General features: G+C 53.1%; 1 protein-coding gene across 6 annotated transcripts in view; it reads left to right on the plus strand.

Moving 5' to 3' along the window:
- The window catches only part of RRBP1 (ribosome binding protein 1), a 62,016-nt gene extending 39,686 nt beyond the window's left edge, over positions 1-22,330 (plus strand). For 3 of the 6 annotated variants that reach the window (XM_084887617.1, XM_084887619.1, XM_084887622.1), the window contains 20 exons: positions 1,768-1,920; positions 2,743-2,861; positions 5,195-5,348; positions 6,233-6,371; positions 8,260-8,429; positions 8,817-8,851; positions 11,730-11,820; positions 12,611-12,703; positions 14,527-14,619; positions 14,700-14,783; positions 14,914-15,003; positions 15,643-15,735; positions 16,098-16,169; positions 16,976-17,071; positions 17,596-17,679; positions 19,392-19,496; positions 20,282-20,365; positions 20,591-20,686; positions 21,148-21,291; positions 21,767-22,330. In XM_084887617.1, the coding sequence (XP_084743743.1) occupies positions 1,768-1,920; positions 2,743-2,861; positions 5,195-5,348; positions 6,233-6,371; positions 8,260-8,429; positions 8,817-8,851; positions 11,730-11,820; positions 12,611-12,703; positions 14,527-14,619; positions 14,700-14,783; positions 14,914-15,003; positions 15,643-15,735; positions 16,098-16,169; positions 16,976-17,071; positions 17,596-17,679; positions 19,392-19,496; positions 20,282-20,365; positions 20,591-20,686; positions 21,148-21,291; positions 21,767-21,805 (2,034 nt within the window). In that variant the 3' untranslated portion in view covers positions 21,806-22,330. Of the gene's footprint in view, positions 1-1,767; positions 1,921-2,742; positions 2,862-5,194; positions 5,349-6,232; positions 6,372-8,259; positions 8,430-8,816; positions 8,852-11,729; positions 11,821-12,610; positions 12,704-14,526; positions 14,620-14,699; positions 14,784-14,913; positions 15,004-15,642; positions 15,736-16,097; positions 16,170-16,975; positions 17,072-17,595; positions 17,729-17,797; positions 18,145-19,391; positions 19,497-20,281; positions 20,366-20,590; positions 20,687-21,147; positions 21,292-21,766 lie in introns of those variants that run through there. The other 3 variants (XM_084887618.1, XM_084887621.1, XM_084887620.1) reach the window with 3 other exon arrangements.
- Positions 22,331-25,623: the final 3,293 nt, after the last annotated feature.

Here is a 25,623-nt window from a genome sequence, read left to right on the forward strand (position 1 = left end):
GCCTAGCAGGCCGCCTGTCAGCAAGTGGCTGCTGAGGCCTGGGGCCAGCTAAGAAAACACAGCCTCTGATGGTTTTGGCATGGTCATCTTTCCTCCCCGTGCTTCTGGAATCCACGGACATCAGGTTCCTGCATTTCTCTGTTGAGAGTTCGAGACAGAGCTGATGTGTTGATTTCATTTTTGTTGTGTCTCCTAGCCCAGGACCATGAGGCAAGTTATATGAGAAACTAAATTTTGGAAAATGCGGAATTTCTCCTCTCATGAGGACCTGGTTCCCTCCACGTGTTTTCGTTCTCCTGTGGATTGTTCTCTGTGACAGACCCATGCTTCACAAATGGGTGAAGTCTCCGCAGAGCTGGGCTCAAGGACCATTTCAGGCACCAGCTACAGGAGTTAACAGGCATAGGCACCCTGACCTCTGTCCTAGCCTTCTGACAGTCTTCTGGCCTGGGCCTGGGTTTGAGGGACCATGCACGGCTTTGGTACAGCCCTCTGGAAAACCATCTTTCGAGCTGTTGTCTTCTTAGGCACCTGTCATGGGGCCTCTGTCCTGAGTAAAGCTCTGGACTAGACCCCATCCTGTGTTCTTTCTGCCGGGGAGATCAGGGCCTAAGTCATGCAGTCAAGAAAACCCTCAGGGAGGTGTGCTCCCAGGGATGGAGTGGGAGATATTCTTGGTGACAGACCCTTTTGATGGAGCTGCCTACTGTCCATGCCTCACCAGGCTTTGGAAGCTCACACCAAGCAGGGCCCACTCTTGGACTGAAAGCAAAGTGGCGTTTCTGAGCCAGCAGTGCTTGTGCTGGTGCCAAGCCTCCTCTCCCAGCCCAGTCAAAGAAAACTGGGCTCCAGTCCTCCAGTCCCCACCACCACTGGGGATGCATTTCAGGAAAATGAATCTGACCTTTGCAACTGAATTTAGAATTTGACAAGCAAGAGGAATACTGGGATTCTTAGGTCTTAGGAGAAAACAAAGCCAAGGAGGGCTAAACAAATGCCCTGAGGAAAAGCTGGCCTTTCTCTGCCCTTTAAAAAAGCGCAGAGGCTAAAGGAAGGGAAATCCTATTAGATTCTGCTGGCCTAGGGATCCCAGCTGGATGCCCAGAATTGCATAAGTCCTGCCCAGAGTGGGGATGACTGTCCCTAGACAGATGCTCAGTGCCAGCCTCTGGGTGTCCGTTAGTTGTGGACAGCAGAGGTGGGCGGAGGACGAACCAATGTGGCTACAACACCTGCTGCTGGTGTGGCTAAGGGCACTCCAAGGTCTCTCTGAGCTTTGGTTTCTTCCAAGCCTGGATCCTGTACTAAAACGTATCTTCATGTTGTTCCATGTTGCTAGTGTGTGGAGTTTTGCTGGGGGAGCTGGCAGGGTCATGTGTATTAGAGGAAGGTTGGTGGAATTATGAGTTACCACAAAGTTGCCCTGCCCTGCTTTAGAGGAGCCGGGCTAGCCAGAGGAGTGGGGCAACTTTTTGTTCCTCCCACTTTCTGGGACCCTGTGGACTCACATCCTGTATTCATTGTGGTATTCGACACTGCCCAGAGCAGACATTCCCCCAAGGAGGATTGAGTGGCTGCCCACACAGAACGAGCCCTCTAGGAGTGGGGCTGATCTCCCAGGCATGATAGGACGGGCAGGGTCTTGTGCTCTGTTTCGGAAGCTCCTCTGAGCCCTAGCCTCAGGGTTCTGATGCTCTGGGTTCTGATGACCTCAGTCCTATCTGACAAGCTCCTGTCCCTGCTTACCTGGCTCTCTGCTTTCTCCAGGAGTTGGCAGCAGAAAAGGCAAAGGCAGCAGCTGGAGAGGCCAAGGTGAAAAAGCAGCTGGTGGCCAAAGATCAGGAGATGACAGCCGTGCAGGCTCGAATGCAGGCCAGCTACCGGGATCACATGAAGGAGGTGCAAGAGCTACAGGGCAAGGTGAGCAGTGGTGTAGGGTCAAGGAGGGCTGGAGTGGTCACAAAGGGCAGTTGAGGGTGCCCTCAGGGGTGGGGGTATGGGTGGGTCTATAGAATCTGATTTGTTTTTGAAGGAAACAACTGTTTTTATCTGGCCAGATAGTGGCAGCCAGCCTGCATTGTATATTTAATGATACTAACTACTAGGAAAATGTAACATAAATTTTGAAGAGTTCTTTTTGAAAATTGTCTGTTCCCAAGTGGCCAGCCTCATGTCCTGTCTCCTGAGTGCCTGTGGGTCCAGTTCTCAGCCTCCATGTGATCCTAGAGTAAAGCTCTGCCTTTTCCACTTGAGGTTGGAAAAATCACCTAAAGCAGAAGGCTCTGAATGGGGCCGGGGAGGCGTGTCCAGCTTGGCCTACGGAGTCAGAGCACTGGACCTCATCTTCTCAAACCTGTGCTCTGCTCATGGTGGGCCACAGGAGGCCAGAGGCAGGATCCTAGCCTTCCTGGGTAGTTTTATGCTGTGACCATGGCTGTGTCCTTTGTCTCAGACCTCAGGCAGAGTGTGTGGAGCATGTCTGGTACTCTGGGCTGAGCACTTTGCTGCCTGGAGGCCTCAGGGGAGAGAGAAGGTGTGTGGTTGGGAGGTCACTATTGGCTCTGAGCTCCTGATGCTAGAGCTGTTCAGTTTCCAGACTCTTGTTCTTAGGGGTCCTGCCCACCTCATGTGGGGAAGCAAGCCCTTGGGGTTTTGTCTGCAGGCTTGTTATCTCACTAATCTGGTTCCAGAAGTCAGCTCCTTGTAAGGCCAAGCAGCACTGATACCCATCAATGGTTTTAGGTCCGGACACTGCAGGAGCAGCTGGAGAATGGCCCCAACACACAGCTGGCCCGCCTGCAGCAGGAGAATTCCATTCTGAGGGACGCCTTGAACCAAGCCACGAGCCAGGTGGAAAGCAAGTAAGCTCAGTGTTCCCAGTCGGATTTGGCAACAGCACAGCCCAGAGGGCCTCCGGAGCGGGGAAGGGTCCCCGAGCCTTCTGCAAGTGCACTTCTAGTTCCTTACTGGATCTGGGACCTCTGGGCACTTCTACACCTCCCATTTTAATCTCCAGCCTCATACTCCTCTTACCTGGTTCTGAGCAGCTGAGCCCTTCCAACGCTTGGCTGGCCACCTCTCCTGTGGTCAGACTGCAGGGAGGGGTGAGCCCTGTGATCAAGTGCCCCTCAGGCTCTGGCTAATGCCAGCGTCTGCTTTCCTGGACGAGCAGATACTATTCCCATGTCTATCTTCACAACATCCTGATTTGAGGCTTTTAAAAACTCCTGATTGTGACCTAGAGTATCAAGTCTGAGTGGATTGTCCGAGATCAGAGTTTGATGTGGTGTAGGGACCTGCTGTGGGCGTGAATGCTTTGATTCTCCACTGGGAACGAGGTCTGTGCTGGAGGGACATTTGTTTTCGATGCATTGGTGACAAGTACTGCTTCACAGCTCACCAACCTGGCCTGTTTAGCAGAGTTCTTGATCTTCGCATTGCCTCTCAGGATGGAAATGCTAGCAAGTCCACAGCAACTGGGCGACCTCAGTGGGCAGTACAGAGTCTCAACCATGTTCTTGGAGGAAGGCCCCTGTATTTTCTTTTGATTCACATTTCTTTGCCTCCTCTTGGCCTGAAGCATCCTGAAGGGACTTTCTGGAGATCTGTGTTGTCCCCAGAGCATCTCCTTTTGCCAAGAGGAGAACTGACTTAGGCAGAGCCCGGGCACCCTCAGTGGGTGTTTTAGCTGGAAGTCCAGGGGACAATGTTGGCCCAGGATCTAGACTAGGGAGGCAAATCAGTGCCTGCACGTCTGTTTTGCTGGTGGGCCTCCTAGCATGGAGTGAGAGCCAAAGGCTACCCTCCCCATGCCGGTTTCTTTTCTCTGGAGGACCCCGCTGGGTGTGTAGACATCTCATCTCCACCCTGGCCCATCGGCGGATTGGAGGCTTGTGTCAGGTTCTTCTTGGCAGCCACAGCTGAGGGTGAACCTGTGATGGAGGCGCACTCTGGCGTCCCGTCGCGTAGAGTTTGCTGTGGCCTCTCTCCTGGAGAAAGCTCCAAAGCGTGGTCCTGAGGAGGCAGCTGCTGACTCTGTCAATCTGTGGGAGACCTGCCCATGTGGATGGGTGTTCCCGGGCCCCTCCCTAGCTGCATATCAGTCCCAAGGAGCTGCCCGCCCAGCCTCCCACCTTCATCCAGGTCCTGGAGTCTAGTGGTTCCTGTGAGCTCTCCAGTCTTGGATATTTTAAAAAATATATATATTTTATTGATTTTTTACAGAGAGGAAGGGAGAGGGATAGAGAGTTAGAAACACCGATGAGAGAGAAACATCTATCAGTTGCCTCCTGCACCCCCCCTACTGGGGATGTGCCCGCAACCAAGGTACATGCCCTTGACCAGAATCAAACCTGGGACCCTTGAGCCTGCAGGCCAACACTCTATCCATTAATCCAAACCAGCTAGGTCTCCAGTCGTGGATCTTGGTGCTGTCAAACCTGAGCTGATGGTCCACAGAGGGCTTTGGATGGCCTCCCTAGTTCAGATGAGGAAACCCAAGTCCAGAGGTGGGACTCTCTCACCCCAGCAGCAGATAGAGCTGGTCTTGGCCAGGTTTCCTGCCTCCCAGGCTTGTGGACAGTCTTGTCTGGTGCTGTCCCTTGGCTGGGCCGTCGGTGCTGTCTTGAAGAGGTGTCTAGTGAAGGAGGCCGGCATGCTGATTACCTCTTCACACTAGGGAAGGCAGGTGTTGAGTTGCCCCCTTTTCCCTGTCAATCACGTATCCTTTCCTCCCTCCTGAACTTTTCCCTGGTCCTGAGATCCAGAGCTCTGTTCTGTGAAGGGCCTCAGCCTCCCGCTTCGGGTGGCCTCCAGTGAAACAGGACTCCCATGGGCTGCTGCATCCCAGGGCTTGTTTGGACTCTGGCTGGTAATGAGGAAAAATGTGTCTTACCTTTTTCTATCTGAATTCCCAGATGTCTGGGAGGAGTGTCTGTGGGATCTTTCAGTGCACATTTTACTCTTCGCTCTCTCTGGTCCACACACCATGCTTGTAAACCCCCACCTGTCTGATAATGCAGGAGGGGCTTAGTGATAGCTCCAAGATTCAGGCAGCTACTTGGGAAAGAGCAGGTGGCCCGGAGGGAGGGCTCCTATCACGGTCCCAGTCAGCCAGGGGCAGCTCTCAGGGCTGGCAAGAGCTGACTCGAGCCCTCTTCTGTCTGTCAGTTGGGGGCTGGTGACTGTCTTGTAGGCAGAACGCGGAGCTGGCCAAGCTCCGGCAGGAGCTCGGCAAGGTGAGCAAGGAGCTGGTGGAGAAGTCGGAGGTGGCTCGGCAGGAGGAGCAGCAGCGGAAGGCTCTGGAGGCCAAAGCAGCTGCCTTTGAGAAGCAGGTCCTGCAGCTACAGGTGAGTCAGAGTGGCAGCCACTTCAGTGCATTGTTCACCCACCAAGCCTGGGACTGGAGCAGGGACGGGCCAGGGCTGCCCAGCCACACAGAGTCCTTCCAGCCATGACTGAGCTGGAGACTCAGGCAGGATGGGAGCTGGAACCGTCAACCTTGGCCTTGTGCGTAATAGTGATAGCTTCCTATGGGCTACACATTGTTCTAAGCACTTTACAAGCATTAACTTAGCTGATTCTTATTGTAACCCTGTGAGGTAGTTCTGTTACTATCTGGAATTTACCCATAAAGAAATTCAAGGCTAGAGAAGTTAAGCAACTACCCCAAGTTCACACACAGGCAAGATTTCAACCTTCCATTCTTGACACCAAAGTTCTGGGAGTGGCTGGCCACTGGTGGTGAGGGAGACCAGGGCATGGAATTGACATTGAGGCCCTTAGTGTCTCCTGTGGGCTTTATTTTATCTGTAATATAAGCATGACAGAAGCACCTGTCTTGGGTGGCTGAGGATTAACCATGTGGCGCGCACACAGTGCCTAGAACAGTGCCTTGCACAGAGAAAGCTCAGTAAATGCGATCTGTACGAAGGCCCCTCAGGAAACCGCCAGGCTAGCCTGGGGGGTTTCTGTTGTAGGAAGCATCTCTCTGTGTCATGCAGAAATGAAAATGGGTTTTTTTCCTTTTTCACCTGAGGGTCCTTCACCCTGAGCCAGCTCCTCCAGGACTCCTGGCTTTACCCAGTGGATGAACTGACTTGAGAAATTCAGGCGGGTTTTATCAAGGTCGTCGGGGTGGGTGGGAGGTCGTTCTGCGTGACCTCAGAGCCAGCTGAGGGTCTGATCTCCCTTCTGTATCCTCATGGCTCTTTTCCCTCTGCCCACTCCCCAGGCGTCTCACAAGGAGAGTGAGGAGGCCCTGCAGAAGCGCCTGGACGAGGTCAGCCGGGAGCTCTGCCGCTCACAGACCAGCCACGCCAGTCTCCGGGCAGACGCTGAGAAGGCCCAGCAGCAGCAGCAGCAGCTGGCCGGTGAGGGCGAGGCTTGGCGTGGAGGCCCAGGCGGGGTGGTTAGGGTCTGTGCAGGGGCCAGAACCATAAAGAGAGCCAGTCCTGTTAGTATGTGAGGCAGGGATTGTGCCTTGTCAGTGGACAGATGAGGTGCAGGGGTGAGGCTCACCCCATGGGAGAGTTGGATTGGGCTGGAGTTTGTGAGGGGTGGAGGTTATAAAGGCAGGGTGTGGGGAGGATGGGGCGGGGGAGGGTAGCCTTTAAGGCTTGGGTAATGGCTGAAGGTGCTGCCGTCTCCAGCCTTGTTTGCTGTGGGGGAGCCGAGGCTCCCGAGGACCTTGCTGGCTTTCTCAGCTGGACCTTCTGGCTCTCCCGGCTCAGTTAGCTCAAGAGGCCAGGTTTGGAAGGTGGGTCTGTGGTCCCTCTGTGCTTACAGGTCTGCTTAACAATCAGGAAGGGATGGCGAAGTCAGGGGTACCCAGGGCCCTTCGAGAAAGAAGACAGACAATGTCAGCGACAGCTCCATGGCCACTTGCTCAATATTTCCTGAGCGACTGCCATGGGCTGAACACTGCTGTGGGTACCCAGGGCATGGCCAGGGGCGAAGCAGTGGGCATCTGTGTGATGTTCCAACAGGAGAGACAGACATAGGTAGATAGACACATGTCGACAGGGTCAGACAGTCTGTGCTTAACAGATTTCAAATAGCATGAATCTAGAGCAGGGTTGGCAGCTGTTTCTCTGAAGAGCCAGATAGTAAATATTTTGGGTTCTATAGGCCAGATGGTATCTGTCACAACTGCTCAGCTTTGCTGCCATAGTGTAGAGCAGCACCAGACATTATATAAACAGACAGGTCTGGCTAAGTTTCAATAAAGCTTTATTTACAAAAATGGGTGGTCCCTGGGCTTTGCTGACCCCTCCTCTCATCGCCAGGTGTGGCTTTAGAATTGGCAGTTGGGGAAGGGTGCAGGTGTTTAAGCTGAGATATGGAGAATGGAAGGAAGGGGTAGAATGGTAAGCAAAGCACTCCTGCAAATGGGAACTTGAACTTAGTCTGTACAAGAAGTAGAAGGTCAGCGAGTAACTGAAGCAAGAAAGCAAGTGGTCAGTGTGGGGTCAGATGGGTGACCTGCCCTGTGAAGAGTTTGGGTGCAGTGTTCAGTGATGGAAGGGTTTGGGGATGGCATGGTCCCATTTGCACTTCTGGATGCTTGGATGGTGGGTTGAGAACAGACTGGAAGGGAAGAGTGGCCCAGGGGACTCGCAGTCATTCAGGTCAAAAGGAAATAGTGCTTGTGAGGGAAGGATGGACTTGGCAGACAGTAGATGTAGAATCCATAAGCCTGGAAGAGGAGAGAGAGGTGGGAGCCCAGGAAAGCAGAGCAACCTGAATGGGGAGGTTGGAGTGCTGGATTTGAGTTGCCTAAGCAGAGCTTCATGTGAAAATGTCAGGCAGCTGAGCCTTGGTGTGGGGGTGAGACCAGAGCTTTGGGACTTTGCAGAGTCATAGACATGTGGATGACATTTAGAACCATGGGACTTACCTGAGGTCATCAAGGAAGGACACCCCCAGAAGACCCCTGTCCTTAATCTCAGCTAATATGAGCCAGTCTCATAGAGAACCAATTTTTAGAAACTGCAACTGAAATCCATTCTAGATTTTCATCATTTTCCCACGAGTGCTCTGAAGGCATTTTATTCTATCCTAGCAAGTCCTCGAGAACAAAGCCAAGGTGTGACTTTCTTCAGTAGCTAATGAGATGCCCAGAGGTCAGAAGTAAGTCTTAAACCCCAGACACACGGAAGAGGCAAGGAGTTCTCGGTGCCTATGTGCTGAGGGGCAGGCATGGTGCTCAGCCCGGGCATTTGCTGTCCCTGACCTGCCCTTGCTCCCCTTCTGGCCCAGAGCTGCACAGCAAATTACAGTCCTCCGAGGCAGAGGTGAAGAGCAAGTGCGAGGAGCTGAGTGGTCTACATGGGCAGCTCAAGGAGTCCAGGGCAGAAAACTCACAGCTCACAGAGAGAATCCGATCCATCGAAGCCCTGCTGGAGGCAGGCCAGGCCCGGGATGCCCAGGTCAGTTGGTACTTCCTTCCTGGGGCTGACAGGAGGGGAGGGAGAATGCCATCGAGTTCTGAACTCGACCTGGACACCACCATCACCACCACTGTGTAGCAGGGGTCCTCAAACTTTTTAAAGTGGGGGCCAGATCACGGTCCCTCAGAGAGCTGGAGGGCCAGACTATATGAACTACTAATTCCTACTGTAACACCTCGGCTGCGCTCACTGCCCAAAAAACCTGGCGGGCCGGATCAGACTCCTCTGCGGGCCGCATGTGGCCCGCGGGCCGTAGTTTGAAGACCCCTGGTGTAGAGTGGTGAGAGCAAATCCCTTCCCCAACCACCAGTTGCCAAGTGAAGTGAGACTCACAGGGACTAAGGAGCTCTCTGTCTCTCATTCCAGGCCAGCCAAGTGGAGGCCAACCAGCAGCAGGCACGGTAAGTGGAGGTGGAGGTGGAGGGCTGCAGCCTCAGCACAGGGTGCCCCTGGACCCTGGGAGCTGGGGCCATCAGTAGGGCACACAGCTCCCCTGGAAGGAGCCCCTTTCAGAGGCCCCTGCCTTTCTCCATCCCTCAGTGACAGGAGAGGCCTGGTCAGGAAAGAAGGCAGCAAATAGGTCCTTGCCTTCTCTCAAGGAGCAGGACTGATCTGTGTAGAGAGTGCCAGGTGCCTTCTGCCATCTATCCATCTCTGGATTGGGAGGGACTAGTTGGTCGGCAGTTCTCTGTCTACAGACTTTAGAGACTTAAGTCATAAATCAAATAGAAAGATGGTTGCACAGCCTGAATGAAGAACGTGGGAGGTGGCCCAGGCTTTTTGCACAGATCTGGGACGTCAGTACAGTTCAGAGCTGACTAAGTCGAAGAGTCATTTCACTGCTGGCAGACCTTGTTTTCCCTGTGTTGGCCCAGCACCAGGTGGTGCTCAAGGACTGTTTGCTGTTGTTAAGGCCAGAGCCCACATCTGGGTGAGGTGGCTCAGGTCAGGGGGGCCAGAGTCCTTGGGACACATCTGGGGTATGTGTCTCTTAGCAGATGCCCAGAGGCTCAGGAGGTGAGCCCTGACTCAGGGGTCCACAGAACAGCCATGTGGGGGTGAATCAGGGAGGATAGCTTTTGCTCTGGCTGCTAACAGTGAGTCATCTCCTTGTACGTCCTAGCCCATGGCCCATGTTCCCTGGCCTCAGGCTCCAGGGTTTGGGGGCTGAGGAAGGAAGCCAGTTGCCCAGAGGGCCCAAAATGCCTTGCAGCACCCATAATCAAACCCTGTCCAACTTCCTTTTCCAGAAAGGTTGGGGGGAGGGAGATCTTTGTTTCTCATGGTATTTGTTGGAATAGAGAGGTATTTGCTTAGGTTTTTGCTGTTGTATTTAAAAAATATAGATATAGATATAGATATAGATTTGTTGATTTCAGAGAGGAAGGGAGAGGGGGAGAGAGCGAAACATCCATGATGAGAGAGAATCATGGATTGGCTGCCTCCTGCACGCCCCCTACTGGGGATCGAGCCCATAATCCAGCACGTGCCCTTGATTGGAATTGAACCCAGGACCTTTCAGTCTGCACGCCAACACTGTATCCACTGAGCCACTCCAGCTGGGGCATTGCTATTGTATTTTAAGGTCAGATTCTGGTCATGCATCGAATTTCTAGGGTACTTTAGTCACGGTACAAATGGGGTCATTCCTATTCTTTACATCATGCAGATGTGTTTAGCAGAAAAATTTTTTTTAACTTCCTTCTTAGACATGTTATCGAAAGTTATATCTAGGCCAGGCCATTCTGTTCTGGGGTGGAATTGAGATATCTAGCCCCAGACAGTCTAGAACTCGGACAGTGGTCTGCTGAGTCTTCTTCCTCAGGGCCTTGTTCTTTTGGGGACCCTCCTGGAGGCAGGCTGTTGCATAATGCTGCTGTGAGGGTGTGAGGGGTCCCATGTAGGAGTTTGGAGGGTGGTATCAAGATGCTGTGGGCCTGAAACCAACATCTAAGAAGTCAACAACTGTCTTTAAGGCCAGGTGCAAACTGTATTTGGAATTAAAATATGAGGTGGTTGGTTTATAGTGAATGTCCAATCCCAGAGAGAGAGGTTGGGACAACCAGCATGCTTGGCTCATGCTGGAATTGTGGCTGCTCCTAATATGCATTAGAATAGTGGTCTAAAAGTGTTTTTGGTAGTTGCCCACAATAAGAAGTACAGATCTATATCTCCCTCCCTCTCTCCCCCTTCCCCCGCCCCCTTCCTGTGGCCCTGGCAGCCCTCTGGAGGAGTCCTTGGTGAGGCTTCTTTTTTTTTTTTTAAATCCTCACCTGAGGGTATTTTTTCCATTGTTTATCAGAGAGAGTAAAAGGGAATGAGGGAGGAGAGAGAGAGAAACATTGATGTGTTAGACACTTAATTGGTTGCCTCCTGCACACACACCCATGGGGACCAGGGATTGCCCTTGTCCGGGAATCAACCTGGTGACCCTTCAGTACATGGTGTGGGTCAACACTCCAACCACTGAGAAACACCAGCCAGGCCCAGTTCTGAATCTTAATGCAGTGCACAAGATGACATATCCGAGTGTCCATTTGAAGCCCATTTCTCAGAACAGCTAGTACAGTTATAGTGTCAGCCTTTCACTTTCTAGATGATGGGATTGGACAAAGCCCACTGGGCCATTGCGTCTGGAAGAAGGGTGAAAAGATAAGGCCTACATCTTGCCAACCCTGTGGTGTCTGGGGGCTGCACCAAGGGCATAGACTGCAGGAGGAGTCCTTGGGTCCCACAGAATTAGGTTTTGGACAAAGGATGGTCCTGCTGTACGCAGTCAGATGCCAAGAATAGTGGTGCGTGCTGAGTCTCTGGGTGTGCAGGCGCCACATGACTCCATAGCCCAGATGACCTCGGAGAAGGACCAGCTGACAAGTTCGGTGGGTTCGGAGCAGGACCAGGTTAATCAAGAGCCATGTAACCAGGCAGTGGGCTTGTTTCATTAGAGGAAAAGCTTCTCTGAAAGCCCTACTGAGATGGCCCGTCCCTGCTCTGGCCCCCGTGGCTGCTCTGGCGCCTGCGGTCTCAGTGGCCATAGTCATTAAGTGGGACTCTGGTGGCCTCTGAGGCCTGCACCCTGGTCCTTGGGCACATAGGATGAGTGAGGGGAGCGGGTGGCAGTTTGGTCTTTCCCAAAAGGCTGTGCCCTGGGAAAGTCGGGAGTGGGAGGTGCTCCTGGCTAGGGTAGGCACCCAGACAGAGGAAGGATCCCTCCCGAGACAAGACTGTGGACGTTGTGTGCCCCTCAGAGCCCACAGTGACCCCACTATTTCCTTTCAGCCTCAAGGAATTGGAGTCCCAGGTATCATGCCTGGAAAAGGAGGCCACGGAGCTCAAAGAGGCTGTTGAGCAGCAGAAAGTGAAGAACAATGTGAGTATTGGGTGTGTGTATGCGGGGTGGGGGGTGGGGGGAGACACGCTAAAAGCCTCTTTACATGCCATTGTGCTACTCACTGCTGAAAGCCTGCCTGTGGGGTCCATCCAAGTCCCAGGGCAGAATCCCCTTAGATCAGCTTGGGTCATGTGTCCTGAAACGGAACCCCCATGAGGACAGAGATTTGCTGTTTGGCCACTTTGCTGGGGTCACATGGTCAGTCATCTTGAGGCTAGTGTCAGGAAAAGGGAATGTGGCAGTTCCTCTTCTGTGTTGTGGGAGAGAGGGAGGGGGCAGCGAGCAGAGGATCCTTGGCTGTATTCTCCTCACCCGGCTACCCACCCACCGCCCCTCACAGAGCCTGTTTCGGGTAGCCCTGTCTGCTCTCCCCAGAGATTCTCCTTGTACCTCCATGTGCCTGGCTTGGCCAGAGCCAGCCAAGGGGTCAGTGCTTATTGTTTGGTGACAGGAACCTCTTTTTCTTAGGAGCCAGGCTGGCCCTCCCTCCTCCAGAATAGCATCTCCCTGAAAAGAAGCCCACCCTCCGCACGCCCTGTGCCACAGCCACCCCATAGGGGGCTGCAGCACCTTGGCCTTGTGTTGTCAGCCCCTGAGAAGCCCAGTGGGTATGGCCCAAGAGGAAGGGCACTTGGTCCCTTTGCAGGCCTCCGGTGGGGGAGCAGGGTCGGGAGGCTCTGTCCTGCTGAGACCCCCTGAGGCAGCTCCTGCGGGATATGCAGGGTGCTGCCCTGCCTGGCTGCTGACTGTTCCACATCTTCCCCCTCAGGACCTCCGAGAGAAGAACTGGAAGGCGATGGAGGCCCTGGCCTCATCCGAGAGAGCCTTCGAAGAGAAGCTGCGCTCCCTGACCCAGGCCAAGGTCAGTGCCAGCCTTCGACAAGTCTGATAGTGGAGACTCATTCAGCAGCACCTGCGTAGTTTAGCCAACCACAGAACTCACAAACTGCGCGCAGTACAGCCTTGGCCCTGGCGCATCTCAGAGATCCACACCCGGGTCCTCCTCAAGGGCAGCACACGTGCCTGGCTCCCGCATCTTTCTCCCCTCCCCTCCTTGAGCTCACCCTAAGATAACAGGTGTAAATGTACTTTTGGTTGCCTTGTCTCACCTGGGCTCTTTGCTGTTAGGGGGCAGAGATGGGCCGTAGAAGCCGTGAGCTCAGCATTGGGCCGGCTTTGAAACCCTGATATTTTGTCCGATCTTGCTGCTTTCTCTGGCCCTCTGCAGTGAGTCGTGGTGCAGTAGGCTCTGTGATTGCTCTCTGCAGTAAGTCACAGAGGGGAAAGACATCTTTGGCAGCACGTAGGCCTTGAAGTCCACGTTGTTCCTGGGTTCTGTGCAACCCGGGTTGGGGAGAAGGCAGGCATCTCAGTGTCTGGGCCCTCACATCACTTCTGAAGCTCTGGGCTGGGAGCCGGTGCTGAGGCTCTGGCCGGGCCTGGCCTGCAGCAGCAGCAAGTGGAGGCCTCGCCCATCGTGCCTCATGTTTGCTGTTTACAAGACCTTTGCAGTGAACCTTCAGGAAGCCTCTGAGACGAGGGAGGTGGAGGGCTGGCCTCGGGTCCCATTGGGGCAGCTGTACCTAGACTCCCCTGGGTGACCTGAGAGCCTGCCTGGCCTTTCTGTGGCAAATGCAGAATCTATGGCTAGACATGTCACCTGATTTGCTTGTGGTCACGCAGCCACATAAAGACGAGAGCTGGGCTCTGGCTTCGAACTCCCACGACTGGGGGCCTGAATGGTGGTCATGAGGTTGGGGTCTGTGGCAGGCATTGTCTCTGGGTCACTGGTGAGGCAAGAAGGGTCTGCTTCTAAGACCTCCAGACCAGGTGGGTGCTGTGGGCCAGCCGGTGTCTGTGGACGGTCCTCCGTGTGCACGTTGCAGAACAGCAGCCACAGCTCTTACCCAGGCGGCGCCCTAGTGCTGCCCCTGGGCCCAGGCCGTGCGGAGAATGTGGCTGTGGCAGTAGGTCCACCTGCTGTGGTTATTAGAAAAACTTTTAGCCAGTAATCTCCTTTGGCCACCCCCACAGTGTGCAGAGAGGGGATGTTATCTGTCTCCAGGGGGCGCTGCTGTCCTAGGCTTTGCTTTATAGCTACTTTGGTTTTTATGTTTTGAAGAGGAGCCTTAAGGAGGACCGCTGAGGCCGCTGGTGTGGCATGGCCCAGGCATAAGGCAAAGTGGGGATACTGATTCTCCCTCTCCCAGTGCTGCCAGGTGTCCCGCCACCCCTGGCCAGCAGTAGCTCCTAACTTTGGTGGCTACTGGGAGATACATCTCTTTGCCTCCTTGTCACCTCCCACAGCAGCTCGGACTCCACCTTCCCCTTAGTGTTTAAAACCCCTCTCTCCCTCCCTCAGAAATAGACAACTGATTTAGTCTGAGTATCTGCAGAGAGGTGTTGGGTTAACCCATATCTGCCACATGGGCCAGCCTGCTGTCTCCCTTTATTAGAGCTGAATCTGTTTAAAATAGAGCAGGCACAGGCTAGGTGGCCAGGAATGGCCACTAAGATTAAACCGCCCCCTCAATCAACCCCATGAAGCTGCCCACCTCCTCCTTTGACCCTCCTCCTTCCCCTTTCTGGGGTGGAAACCCCAGCATCTTTGGGGACACCCTTCGCAATCGCCCCCCGGGAGTTACCCTAAACCTTCATGTCTGAGAATCACCTTCCCCCCTGCAGGAGGAATCTGAAAAGCAGCTCACGCTAACTGAGGCCCAGACCAAGGAGGCGCTGCTGGCTCTGCTCCCAGCACTTTCCAACTCAGCCCACCAGGTAGAAGGGGGGGCTGTTCCCTTAGACCCCACTGCTCATCAAGAATGTCACTGAGCCCCCTTTGCACATTCACATTGCAGAATTACACCGAGTGGCTCCAAGAACTCAAAGAGAAAGGCCCGGAGCTGCTGAAGCAGCTGCCAGTGAACACAGTGCCGCCCTCGGTAAGCACGGCATACAGGCCCTCGTGGGGCTGCCCTTTGCTTTCCTGTCCGCAGGAAGGGAGGAGTTTTGGTTTCATCAGGCCTCGGGAGAAACCTCTAAGCAGACCCCTGTACTTCCCTCTGCCCTTAGGACCTGGCCGCCAAGCTGAGGGAGGCCGAGGAGACCCAGAACAGCTTGCAGGCCGAGTGTGACCAGTACCGCACCATCCTGGCAGAGACAGTAAGGCACGAGGGCTGGCCTCTAGCTAGGTTTTTGGCTGGGTGTGTGGGCCTGCAGGACATGAGGCAGGGTAGTAAGGGAAAGAGCCCTAGGTTCAGATGCAGGCTCGGTGGACTTTGGGCAAGTCACTGCCCAGTCTGGCCCCATTTTGTTGGCTGAATGGTAAAAGGAATGAGGCAGGCATCCAGGTCTTCATGACTCCTAAGCTGTGATGAGGGCGGGGATGAAGGTTTGGGGCTGCTCTCAGGGGACAGAAAGACTTGGTCAAAACAAGGAACAGTCTTGGAAGGGAAAGGAAGGCGGGACCATTTGGCTGACAGCTAGCTTGAAGCTGTGGCCTCTGGTTTCAGGAACAGTGCCGGTCCCTCCTGTGCTCCTCATGCTGGGCCACTGAGGTTGCATGGTTGGCAGACTCAGCTGAGATGAGATGAGGCCTGTGGCCTCATTTGGGTCACAGGCCTCATTCCCATGCGTGGCCCACAGCCTTTGTTCACACACCTGCCAGACGTCCCCACTCCCGGACCGTGGCCCACCTTGTTCCTCATGTGACAGGGACTGAGGGACAGGAAGACTCAGTGGTGTGTTTACGTGGGGTGGGCCTCCAGAGAGAGGGCCCTGCCTCACTGCCTGTCCCCCCAGGAGGGTATGCTCAGACACCTGCAGAAGAGTGTGGAGGAGGAGGAGCAGGTGTGGAAGGCCAGAGTCAGCACCACAGAGGAGGAGCTCCAAAAGGTACAAAGTCCTATGCCTCTCGCCATGGCCGTGACGAGAGCATTGCTCCAGGGGTCCACCTTCCTAGGAATCCAAACATAACTTACTTAAAAAAGACAGCTGGGTCAGAGTTCCGTAAAATCCAGGGGAAAGCCGATGGCATAATTTGGGAGACAGGAGTCACATTTGCTGGGTTTGGGTGATGCCATATTTATAGGCAACTGCAGAATGACTGATATGTCCTCAACCTCAAGGAGACCACCTTTCCCCCTGCTCACCTCCAGGAAGAGGCCGTGGGGTCATGCTCAGAGTGTGCGGGCACCACAGGGCTTCCTGAGAGATGGGGCTCAATATTTGACACATGCCTTCCCCTTGCCTTGTAGTCACAGGTCACGGTGAAACATCTTGAAGAGATTGTAGAGAAGTTAAAAGGAGAACTTGAAAGTTCAGATCAGGTGCGTGTGGAGGGTTAGAGGGCTACTTTCCTTATTACTGAGAAGCGTTATTATGAGGCTACCTTAGTTATTTCCTCTGTGGACCACGTGTCTTAAGAGTGGCTAGGGCAATGGTTGGCAAACTCATTAGTTAGCAGAGCCAAATGTCAACAGTACAACGACTGAAATTTCTTTTGAGAACCAAATTTTTTAAACTTCTTCTAACGCCACTTCTTCATAATAGACTTGACCAAACTTAAATTTCTAACGCCACTTCTTCATAATAAACTCACCCAGGCTGTGGTATTTTGTGGAAGAGCCACACTCAAGGGGCCAAAGAGCCACATGTGGCTCACGAGCTGAAGTTTGCCGACCACGGGGCTAGGGGATCTTATCAACCCTGCTTTTCCTTAATGAGGGCCTTTTACAGCCTGAGCTGTTTGAGACCACATGGGCCGTTTGCAGAATGCCCAGCCCTGGTGAGCAGTGGCTTCTGCAGTGGCCTTCTGAGTCGGAGGTGGGCACACTGCTGTCGGGAGACATATTGTCAGCCCTGGCTATGAAGAAGGTACTCCTGATATCCACCCAGCAATTCCTCTTTCCAACTACTGAGGGCTGAGAACACGGACCCAGGAGTATTGGAGCTTAGGAAGAATTTTTAGGAAGGGGTTCTGTTGCCATGGACTGGACTTGTTTCTGCCTGGCTTTGATTGGCTCCATAGTCATTGGGCTATGGAGGTTTCTATTAGCCCTTATCTCAGGGCCAGCCATCTGTCGCCCATCACCCTGTTCCCCAGTGGCTGACTCTTGGCCTCTGACATGTCCAGGTGAGGGAGCACACCTCGCATTTGGAGGCCGAGCTGGAGAAGCACATGGCAGCCGCTAGCGCTGAGTGCCAGAACTATGCACAGGAGGTGGCTGGGGTGAGTCTTCCCAGGGTCCCGGCCTGCCCAGAGGCTCCTCCTCAGCAGCTCTCGTTTACAGGAGCTCAAAGCCCCAGTTCTCCAGCTTTGCTCTAGGCCTTGGGCCAACAGGGCAGGGGTGAGCTGGGATGGTTGAGAATTCTCCACCTGGCTTGGTGACACCATTCTGGGGAAAATGGAATTCAGTCTGATACTGTTTTCTGATTTCTGAAGCAGAAAGGACAAACCTGGCATCCTAATTCTGGTTTGATCTCAAACCTTTGGCCTTATTTTGCGCGACAGTCCATAAACATTTGCAAAGCTCCAGACAAGATAGACTGTGAATGCCAGCTTTTCCTAAGTCTTCAGAAAGGAAACGGGAGCTGCTGGAGGCCTGGGAGCCCACGTGCTCACTCTGCCCTGCATGCTCTTAAGGGTCTGGGTTACAGGGATATAGCAGATTGTGTTTAGGTGTTAACTCACAGGCGCGGTTTTCTCTTCTCTATCCTTTGCCCCCATCACCTGGGTCTGTTTTACTTCTCAAGTTGAGGCAACTTTTATTAGAATCTCAATCTCAACTGGATGCAGCCAAGAGTGAAGCCCAGAAACAGAGCAATGAGCTTGCCCTGGTGAGTGATCATGGGGTGGGACAGCAGCGTGAGGGTGTGTATGTGTGGGGTGTGTGTGTGTGTGTGTGTGTGTGTGTGTGTGTGTGTATGTGTGTGTGTGTGTGAGAGAGAGAGAGAGAGAGATTAATTTCCAGTCTTGTACATCCTGTCAAAGGTGATGGGGCCACATGCACCAGTTTGGTGTTTGGGCCAGGCTTTGATTGGGCTGTGCTTAAGGGGCTCCTTGCACATTTGCTCAGACCTCTAAGCTGGGCCTGTGGCTGCTGGGACCAGTGTGCTCAGGCCCCACTTCCCATGTCTCCTGGGGCAGAGCTGGGTGTTCAGGGAGGTCTTCCCCTGAGTCCAGTGCTACCTGGAGCTTCTGGGCTTGGCTTGTTTGCCCCCAGGGCTGTCAGCACAGGCCTTGCCCTCTGTGGGACTTCAGACTTTTCTCACTGCAGCAGAGGCTGAGACCAGTTCTGTCCAGCCCGTGGCTGGGAGGCCTGCTCTGCGACTGGCAGTCGAAGCAGATTTGCAGAGCTCTGTGTGTGCACTTGGCTTCTGGGCCCTCCCAGTTTTCAGTGTTGATGTCTGATCACAGTCCCCACTCCTTGTCAGTCAACCCAGCCTTAAAGAGGCAAGCCCACTGGTCCCGATACCAGCTCCAGAGCTGGGGCTGCAAATAGCAGCCTGAAAGGCCACAGGCATGTGGTGTTATCTGCATGGTCGTTTTAATAATTCTGAACCAGTTGACAGAAATTGGGAGATGTTGAACACAAATGGATGTGTCTGGGTTTCTGTGAGGAGACAAGTCTCATGCATGGGCTGCCATTCCCACAGCAGCATCTGCTGAGCTTGCAGCCCCTGCATGGTGCACATGCTCCTGACTCCCTGGGGCCTTACCTGGGATTGTTGCACCAAAGAGTGGGTGTCATCCAGACTGAGTCACCGCCTGAGCCCAAGGACCACTTTCTAAAGCAAGATCTGGGTGATAGGCTCCCGGGGCATTGCCCAGGCTGGGGGCACGTGTGGAGCAGATGTCCCTGAGTGCTCATCATTAGTCCAGGCAGTTTGGCTTCTGCCTTTAGGGGTTGTTGGGAGGAAGGGAAGGAAGCCAGGGAGCAGGGCCCACACTTGGGGTGTCTGAGACCACCCAATGTCTCCTAGAGAGGTTAGCCAAGGGCCCACCTAAACCTCTTAACTGGAACATTTATCTGAGCTTCATGGGTGATGATGCTGTTGTCTCTTCAGATCTGAGCTCAATGGTCTGAGGGCTTGGGGATCACTAATGTGTCATTTGTCCCCAGCAGTGGAGCTCAGAGGTACGGGAACCTTATTAGACAAGTGTGTCCTCTTGTAATCTCTTCTAGACAACCATAAGGTCTCTGAACAGTGGTCTGTGTCTAGAAGGAATCCAGGACCTAGGCAGTGTGATGCATGCTGAGCCTGCCAGCACCTCTCACTCCCTTTTAAGTTCCTCCACTGTGTGTGCCTTGCGTCTACCAGGGGTCACCTTGCTCCCGGGGAGGGTTTTGTGCCGGCTGGTTTTGGAGAACACGTGGGTCAGGCCAGCCAAGGCCCCTCATTGGTTACAGGTCACAGTAACCAAACAAAGTGCCCTGAGATGTTGAGAGCATCTGTGGCCCTCCCAAGGTGGGGGGATCTGTATGTGTGTGCAAGGTAGGCGTGCGTCCGGCTGGGCATTTGCACAAACCCACCCCTCCCTGTTTCAGGTCAGGCAGCAGTTGAGTGAGATGAAGAGCCACGTAGAGGATGGTGACGTAGCTGGGTCTCCAGAGGCCCCCCCAGCAGAGCAGGACCCTGTCGAGGTTAGGGCGGTGAGCTGGTCCTCAGATGTCTGTCACTAACCACCCCCGGGCTCCTCCACCCGTTGGAGTGCAGGGACAGTAGGCCTCAGTTCTGGCTAAATACTCACTACTTGCAGCCTCCACTGCCTGTCCTCCCACCCCTCTGCTCCGATACTCGGGAGTGGGTCATCCAGGCCTGAGGAAGCTGCAGAGCAGGTGAAGGTCAGGGAAGGTATTCAGGTGGGGTGTTAGAGGCTTGATCTAACAACATGTGCAGAGGGGAATGGAAGAGGGAGGAGGGGAAGCCAGGCCTGTGATTAGGTCTGATCTCTCACTGTGGCCCTTGCAGAGGCATCACTAGCAGGGTGCTTGCTCTCCAACTTTTGACCCAAGTAGGTGCTACCAAGAGCCCTCACCTCCAGGAGGCAGGGGCCTATCACCAGAGTGGCGGTGGGCTGGTTGCTGGATGGGGAGACTGCTGTGGGGCGGGGCTTGTCCCGTGACTCTGAGGCATCCTTGTCCGTGGGCCTCATTAAAGGTCAGCAGAGGTCCCACTAGCATCTCCCTTCAGCTACATCAGCTTTTGTACCCCAAAGGCTGAAGCACCATCTCCCTATAAGGGAGAGCTTTTGAATCAACTTGGTTGGCTGGCTGGTGGGCAAAGGCCACTCCAGCTGGACAGAGGCAGGGAGAGGTAGCAACACTAGAAACAGCTAGAAGGTGGAGCCTCCAGGTCTCAACCTTCCCAGGAGCCCAGGGCTCCCAAGAGGGTCCTTCACCAGGTTCCAAAGGATGTTTGGGGTGTTTCCACGCAGCTGAAGACGCAGTTGGAGCGGACAGAAGCCATCCTGGAGGATGAGCAGACGCAGCGGCAGAAGCTCACAGCTGAGTTTGAGGAGGTGAGGCCCTGCCTGGGGGTCCTGAGCCATCAGCTGTGTTGGGGATAGTGAAGGGTCCTACCCTTGGGGCCGTTGCTGTGCAGTTGGTCACCTGCCTCATGTCCACAGGCTGGAACTATTGTCCCATCAAGCTGGGTGCCCTTCCATCTCAAGTGGGCTAGTTGAGGGTTTGTGAGGTGACTCCCCAACCCCATGCCATAAGCCCTCTGCCCCTTCTCTGCCAAGGCTCAGAATGCAGCGTGCAGGCTACAGGAGGAATTGGAGAAGCTCCGTGCCAGCGCCTTGGACTCAGCAGATGCAGAGGCAGCCACACAGTTGAAGGTAGAAGGGCATCCTTTGAGCACAGCCAGCTCTGGGCACTGGTTTCCCATTGTCATCACCTGGAGCAGGAATGGAAGAGGAGCCACGCTGTAGCCCCTTGGGCAGATGCAGCCTAATTTGGCTTTTTTTTTTGGTGGGGGGGAGGGTAGTCCCTGAACCTCCAGTGTCATATACGCCAGCCTCTAGTCACTGTGGCTATTTAAATTTAAGTGAAACACAATGTGAAGTTCAGTTCTTCAGTCGCAGTGGCCATATTGCACGTGTTTAGCAGGCACATCTGTACTGTGCACATCAGAACATCCCACCGTCACAGCTGGCAGTGCAGGTAGATAGGCGATAGGCACAGGCCTAATAGAAACCTGTCAGCTCCCGCTCATCACTGCCAGTCTGGTGAGCAGAAGTCAGCATCCTCCCACCTCCCCAATGCGCAGGCTGTTCCCCTTCGACCCTCTGATCCACAGGAGAGACTAGAAAAGGAGAAGAAGTTAACGAGTGACCTGGGACGTGCAGCCACCAAATTACAGGGGCTTTTGAAGACAACCCAGGAGCAGCTGGCAAAGGAGAAAGAGACAGTGAAGAAATTGCAGGAGCAGCTGGACAAATCAGTGAGTATCCTGGCCATGCAGGGCCACTGGCTCTCAAGGGCTGGTGGGAAGGGTTGGGTCTGGTGCTGGAGGCCCAGGACTCCTGGATACAGGACCACATCTGAAGGTAGCATCAGGATGTGCAGCACCCATGCGTCTCTTTGGTGAGCAGCAGTCTGTAACTCTCTAACACACACACTCTCTCTGTCTGTCTCTCTGTCTCTCTGTCACACACACACACACACACACACACACACAAAACCAGTCTAAGGCCTGTGGGATCAAAGTCTTCACCCAAACTTGGAACTCTCAGCTCCCACAAACCCTGAGGCATTTCTGCCAGCCCCAGGAGTTAGCTCTGGTTCTCTGATGTGCTGGGTATTTTCTGATGGGCATGGAAGGTTAACCCAGGGCAACTGGAGGTCTCTAGGAGTTGGGGTGAGTCTTTTTTGCTCCTTGGCTCTAATATCACCCTCCCTCTGCCCTTTGTTCACAGGATGATGGTAGCAGCTCAAAGGAAGGCACCTCTGTCTGAGTTTCCTCTGTGGAAAAAGAAGTTACTGTTCAACTTACCAAAATGCCTTATACATTCCTTAAAAATACACAAACCAACACAGCGTTATCCAGGCCCAACTCCAGTGGCTCTGAGAGAAGCCATTAGAGACAGTCTCTTAGAACCACAGAAGTAGATGTTCCAGAACCCCTGTTTGTAAAAGAACCTGTCACATTCGATAAACACTATTCCCCAGGACGAGCCCTGGACCACCACAGAGCAGACACCAAAGCCCTTATCAGCTGTGACAGACCCCGGGTGTGTGCTGGGGAGGCCGGGACCTCTGGCTGTCTGTATGTCGAGATCAGTGCAATTGTTTTGTCTTTCAGTGGGTCGGGGGCCGGGAGGCGGGCAGACCAGGTGGTGAGTCTCAAATGCTGTGGCACGGACTGGAGGGACCCAGCCCAGCCAGGCAGCAGCCCCTCACCCCTGGAAGAAGTTGCCAACCAGAACTGATATGTGACCTCCTGGATGTTATACCATTAAAATCAACATTGTTGCCCGGCACTGCTGTCTCATCTGCTCTTCTGCTGGGGCTTCCATGCTGGCTTCTGGGCCTGGACAGAGGAATGAAGATGGGCTGGACCCCTTAGGAGAGAGAGCAAGTGTGGTTCTTGTTCTCTGAAGTCAGAGATTGGCAGCTCGGCCTCAAGTGGGGATGAAATGCATTGCTTCCTGGTCCCCGGCACTTCCCCCATAGTGTCTCCCAGGCCCCCTTGTCCAGCAGGCAGGGGCAGGCCCTGGATGCCAGGTGGCCAGATGCACTGACTGTAGTCCCCACCTTTGAGGATCTGAGGTTACCTGAGTAGGGCTGTGGGTGGACTAGGCTGCTGTGTGCTATGAGCTCAGTGAATAAGGTCTCTGTCCTTCTGTCTGGGGCGTGGACAAACATCCATGCTTCAGGAGGGGCAGACCAGGGCTGGAGCATCCAGCTGTGACTTCCTGGGATCTTCAACCCTCTGTGTCCTTTGTGGCCCAACACAGCATGGTCCAGAAAACCACTGGGCCAAGAGGCGTGTCGGAGACTTTGTAAGAAATAGGAAGCTGGAGCTTAAGCAAAAAATGGATTTAGAGGCTGAGTCACAGGAGGAGTTGAAATACCCCAGGATTGGAGGGTGAAAAAGCTGCCTGGGTTCTTGTAGGCAGATGTCAGCCGTTCTGTTAAGGAACTGCCCGAACTAAGCACAATCCCATGTCCATCTCCTAACCCTCAGCATCCTGGGAGGGGGTCTCATTGGCTGGGGAGTGAGCACTTGGATGGCTGAGGGGGTGATGAGCTCCCAAGGAAAGGCAACCTTTGGCTAGTGGGTTAGACTCCTCTGGCATGGTTGTCATGAGAACCTCAAGACCTTGGGAAGTACTACACTGTGTATCCTTTCACTGCCTTCAGCCCCCACACTTTGAGAATCTGCCGGGAGCCGCAGTGCTGATCTTAACCTGCACACCAAGTTGTGGTCCCAGCTCTCCTGGAGCGCCAGGTCTGTGAGCCACATCCCTGTGCTGTGTGGCGTCGTGTGTTGCAGTCATACTGGAAACAGGGAGCTGGAAATTCTGGGAAGGTCTCCCAGAGAAATGAGCCTAAGGTGGAGTTGGAGTTAACCAGATCAGAAGGCATTTGTCAGGGGAAGGAAAGAAGGGTTCAGGCTGAGGGGACAGACTACAATTTGGACAGACAGGGCCGTAAGTATTGGGTCGGCAACTAAGTAATTGCGGATTTTTAAAAATTTTTTCATGGAACTAAATAACTTTATTCTGTAATGTATTGCCCATTTTGATCAATGACCTTTTGCCATATTTCAGGCAGCATCATAATCCCACGTTCAAAAAACTTCTGGTTTTTATTAGCAAAAAACTGAATCAGGTACGATTTGACATCATCATCATTATTGAAATTTTTACCATTCAAGGAGTTTTGTAAAGATCGAAACAAAAAGTAATCAGATGGTGCAAGGTCAGGACTATATGGTGGATGTGGCAAAACATCCCAACCAAGCTCCATTAATTTTTGCCGAGTGACCAAAGATGTGTGTGGCCTTGCATTGTCATGATGGAATACAACACCTTTTCGATTTGTCAATTCGGGCCGCTTTTCTTCGACTGCATTGTTTAATTTCGTTAGTTGTTCAATGTAGACATCAGAATTGATCATTCGGTTGGGTGGTAAGAGTTCAAAGTAGACAATTCCTTTGTAATCCCACCAAACTGATAACAAAACCTTCTTTTGATGAATATCAGCTTTTGATGTTGTTTGAGTTGGTTCACCTGGCCTGCTCCACGATCTTTTCCACTTGATATTGTTGTAAGCAACCCATTTTTCATCGCCAGTTATCAGTCGTTTTAAAAATGGATCATTTTCATTACGTTTCTTTAGCAAATCGCAGCTGCTAATGCGCTGCGTTAACTGTGATTCTTTCAGTTCGTGAGGAACCCATGTATCGAGTTTTTGAACATAGCCAAGTTGTTTTAAGTGATTTTCAATGCATGTATGTGATACATGAAGCTTCTCTGCAATCTCACGTGTTGTACTGTGACAGTCTGAATTGATTATTGCTTTGATTAGGGCGTCATCAACTTCAACTGGACAAACAGAGCGTTTTTCATCTTTGAGTGAAAAATCACCAGAACGAAATTTGGCAAACCAATTTTGACACTGCCGTTCTTTTAAGGCTTCGTCACCATAAACAGCACATAACTTTTTATGAGCTTGCGATGCGTTTTCCCTTTGCGGAAATAAAAAAGCAAAATATGACGAAAATGTTCCTTTTGATTTTCCATTTTTCAACGAACGCCAAACGAAAACTATAAAACAGATCAAAAAACTTTTTTTACTGATTAACAGCTGAATAGCCAACTATCAAATAACAAAATGTGTTTTACATTTGTACTACGTCTGCAAACCTAAAAATTCAACTGAAGCATATATGTGTGAAACCCGCAATTACTTAGCTGCCGATCCAATAGGAGCCACCTAGGTTTTTTAGACAAGGGAAGACAATTGTACCTATTGGAGAACTTGGGGCTGAAGCGGAGCGGAGCCCAGGGGACTTGGGACATGGATGTCATGGTTCCTGGCCAGGAGACTGAGTAGGAAGAAGTGACCATTATTAATACCTACTACCCTCTGGCTCTCTGGTGAATCTTGCAGTTCCATGGGAGGTAAACCTCCCATTTTTGCAAACAATCCCAATGAAAAGAAGATAACTCACCAAGTAAAAGGCAGGTTACAAACCCATCTCTAATGCTTGGCAATGCACCACGCAGCCTGGGGTCGTTTGGAAGGAGAATGTCATCTGGCATGTTCAGACTTCATGAAGAGTGGCACTGAGCCCCATGAACCTGTGGTCCCTCACTGCTTTCTGTGCCCGGTGCCGCAGGAGGGCTTAGCACAGGAGGGCTGGCCCTTGCGGCACAACTCATGCTCCTACCTTGTTTCCACTGGGGACCTGGGGGCCTGCGTTTCCATTTAGTTCCCCACCCTGCCTCACTGAGTGCAGAAATGAGAACTCCTATGCCAGGCAGATGCCCTCTGAAGGCACAGAAATGGAAGAACCTCAAGGAAAGGAAAGGCACCAGAAACCGTGGGGGTACCAAATGGCTGCTTTGGGGTTTTGGTTACTCGCTATTCCCTTCTCAGACCACCTGGCGGGGACCCAGTGTGTGCTTGTGAGGAGGAGGTAAAAAAAAAAGTGCAGTGTGTGGGGCCCAGTGAGACTCAGGAAAATGTTATCTGGGACTCAAGCTCTGAGGGCCTATCATCAGGCCTTCTTCCCTCCAACCCAACAAGGACAACAGCCCCGAGG

Source organism: Pipistrellus hanaki (genome assembly GCF_964339955.1).
Source record: "Pipistrellus hanaki genome assembly, chromosome: 6".
In the NCBI taxonomy this organism is placed as follows: Eukaryota; Metazoa; Chordata; class Mammalia; order Chiroptera; family Vespertilionidae; genus Pipistrellus; species Pipistrellus hanaki.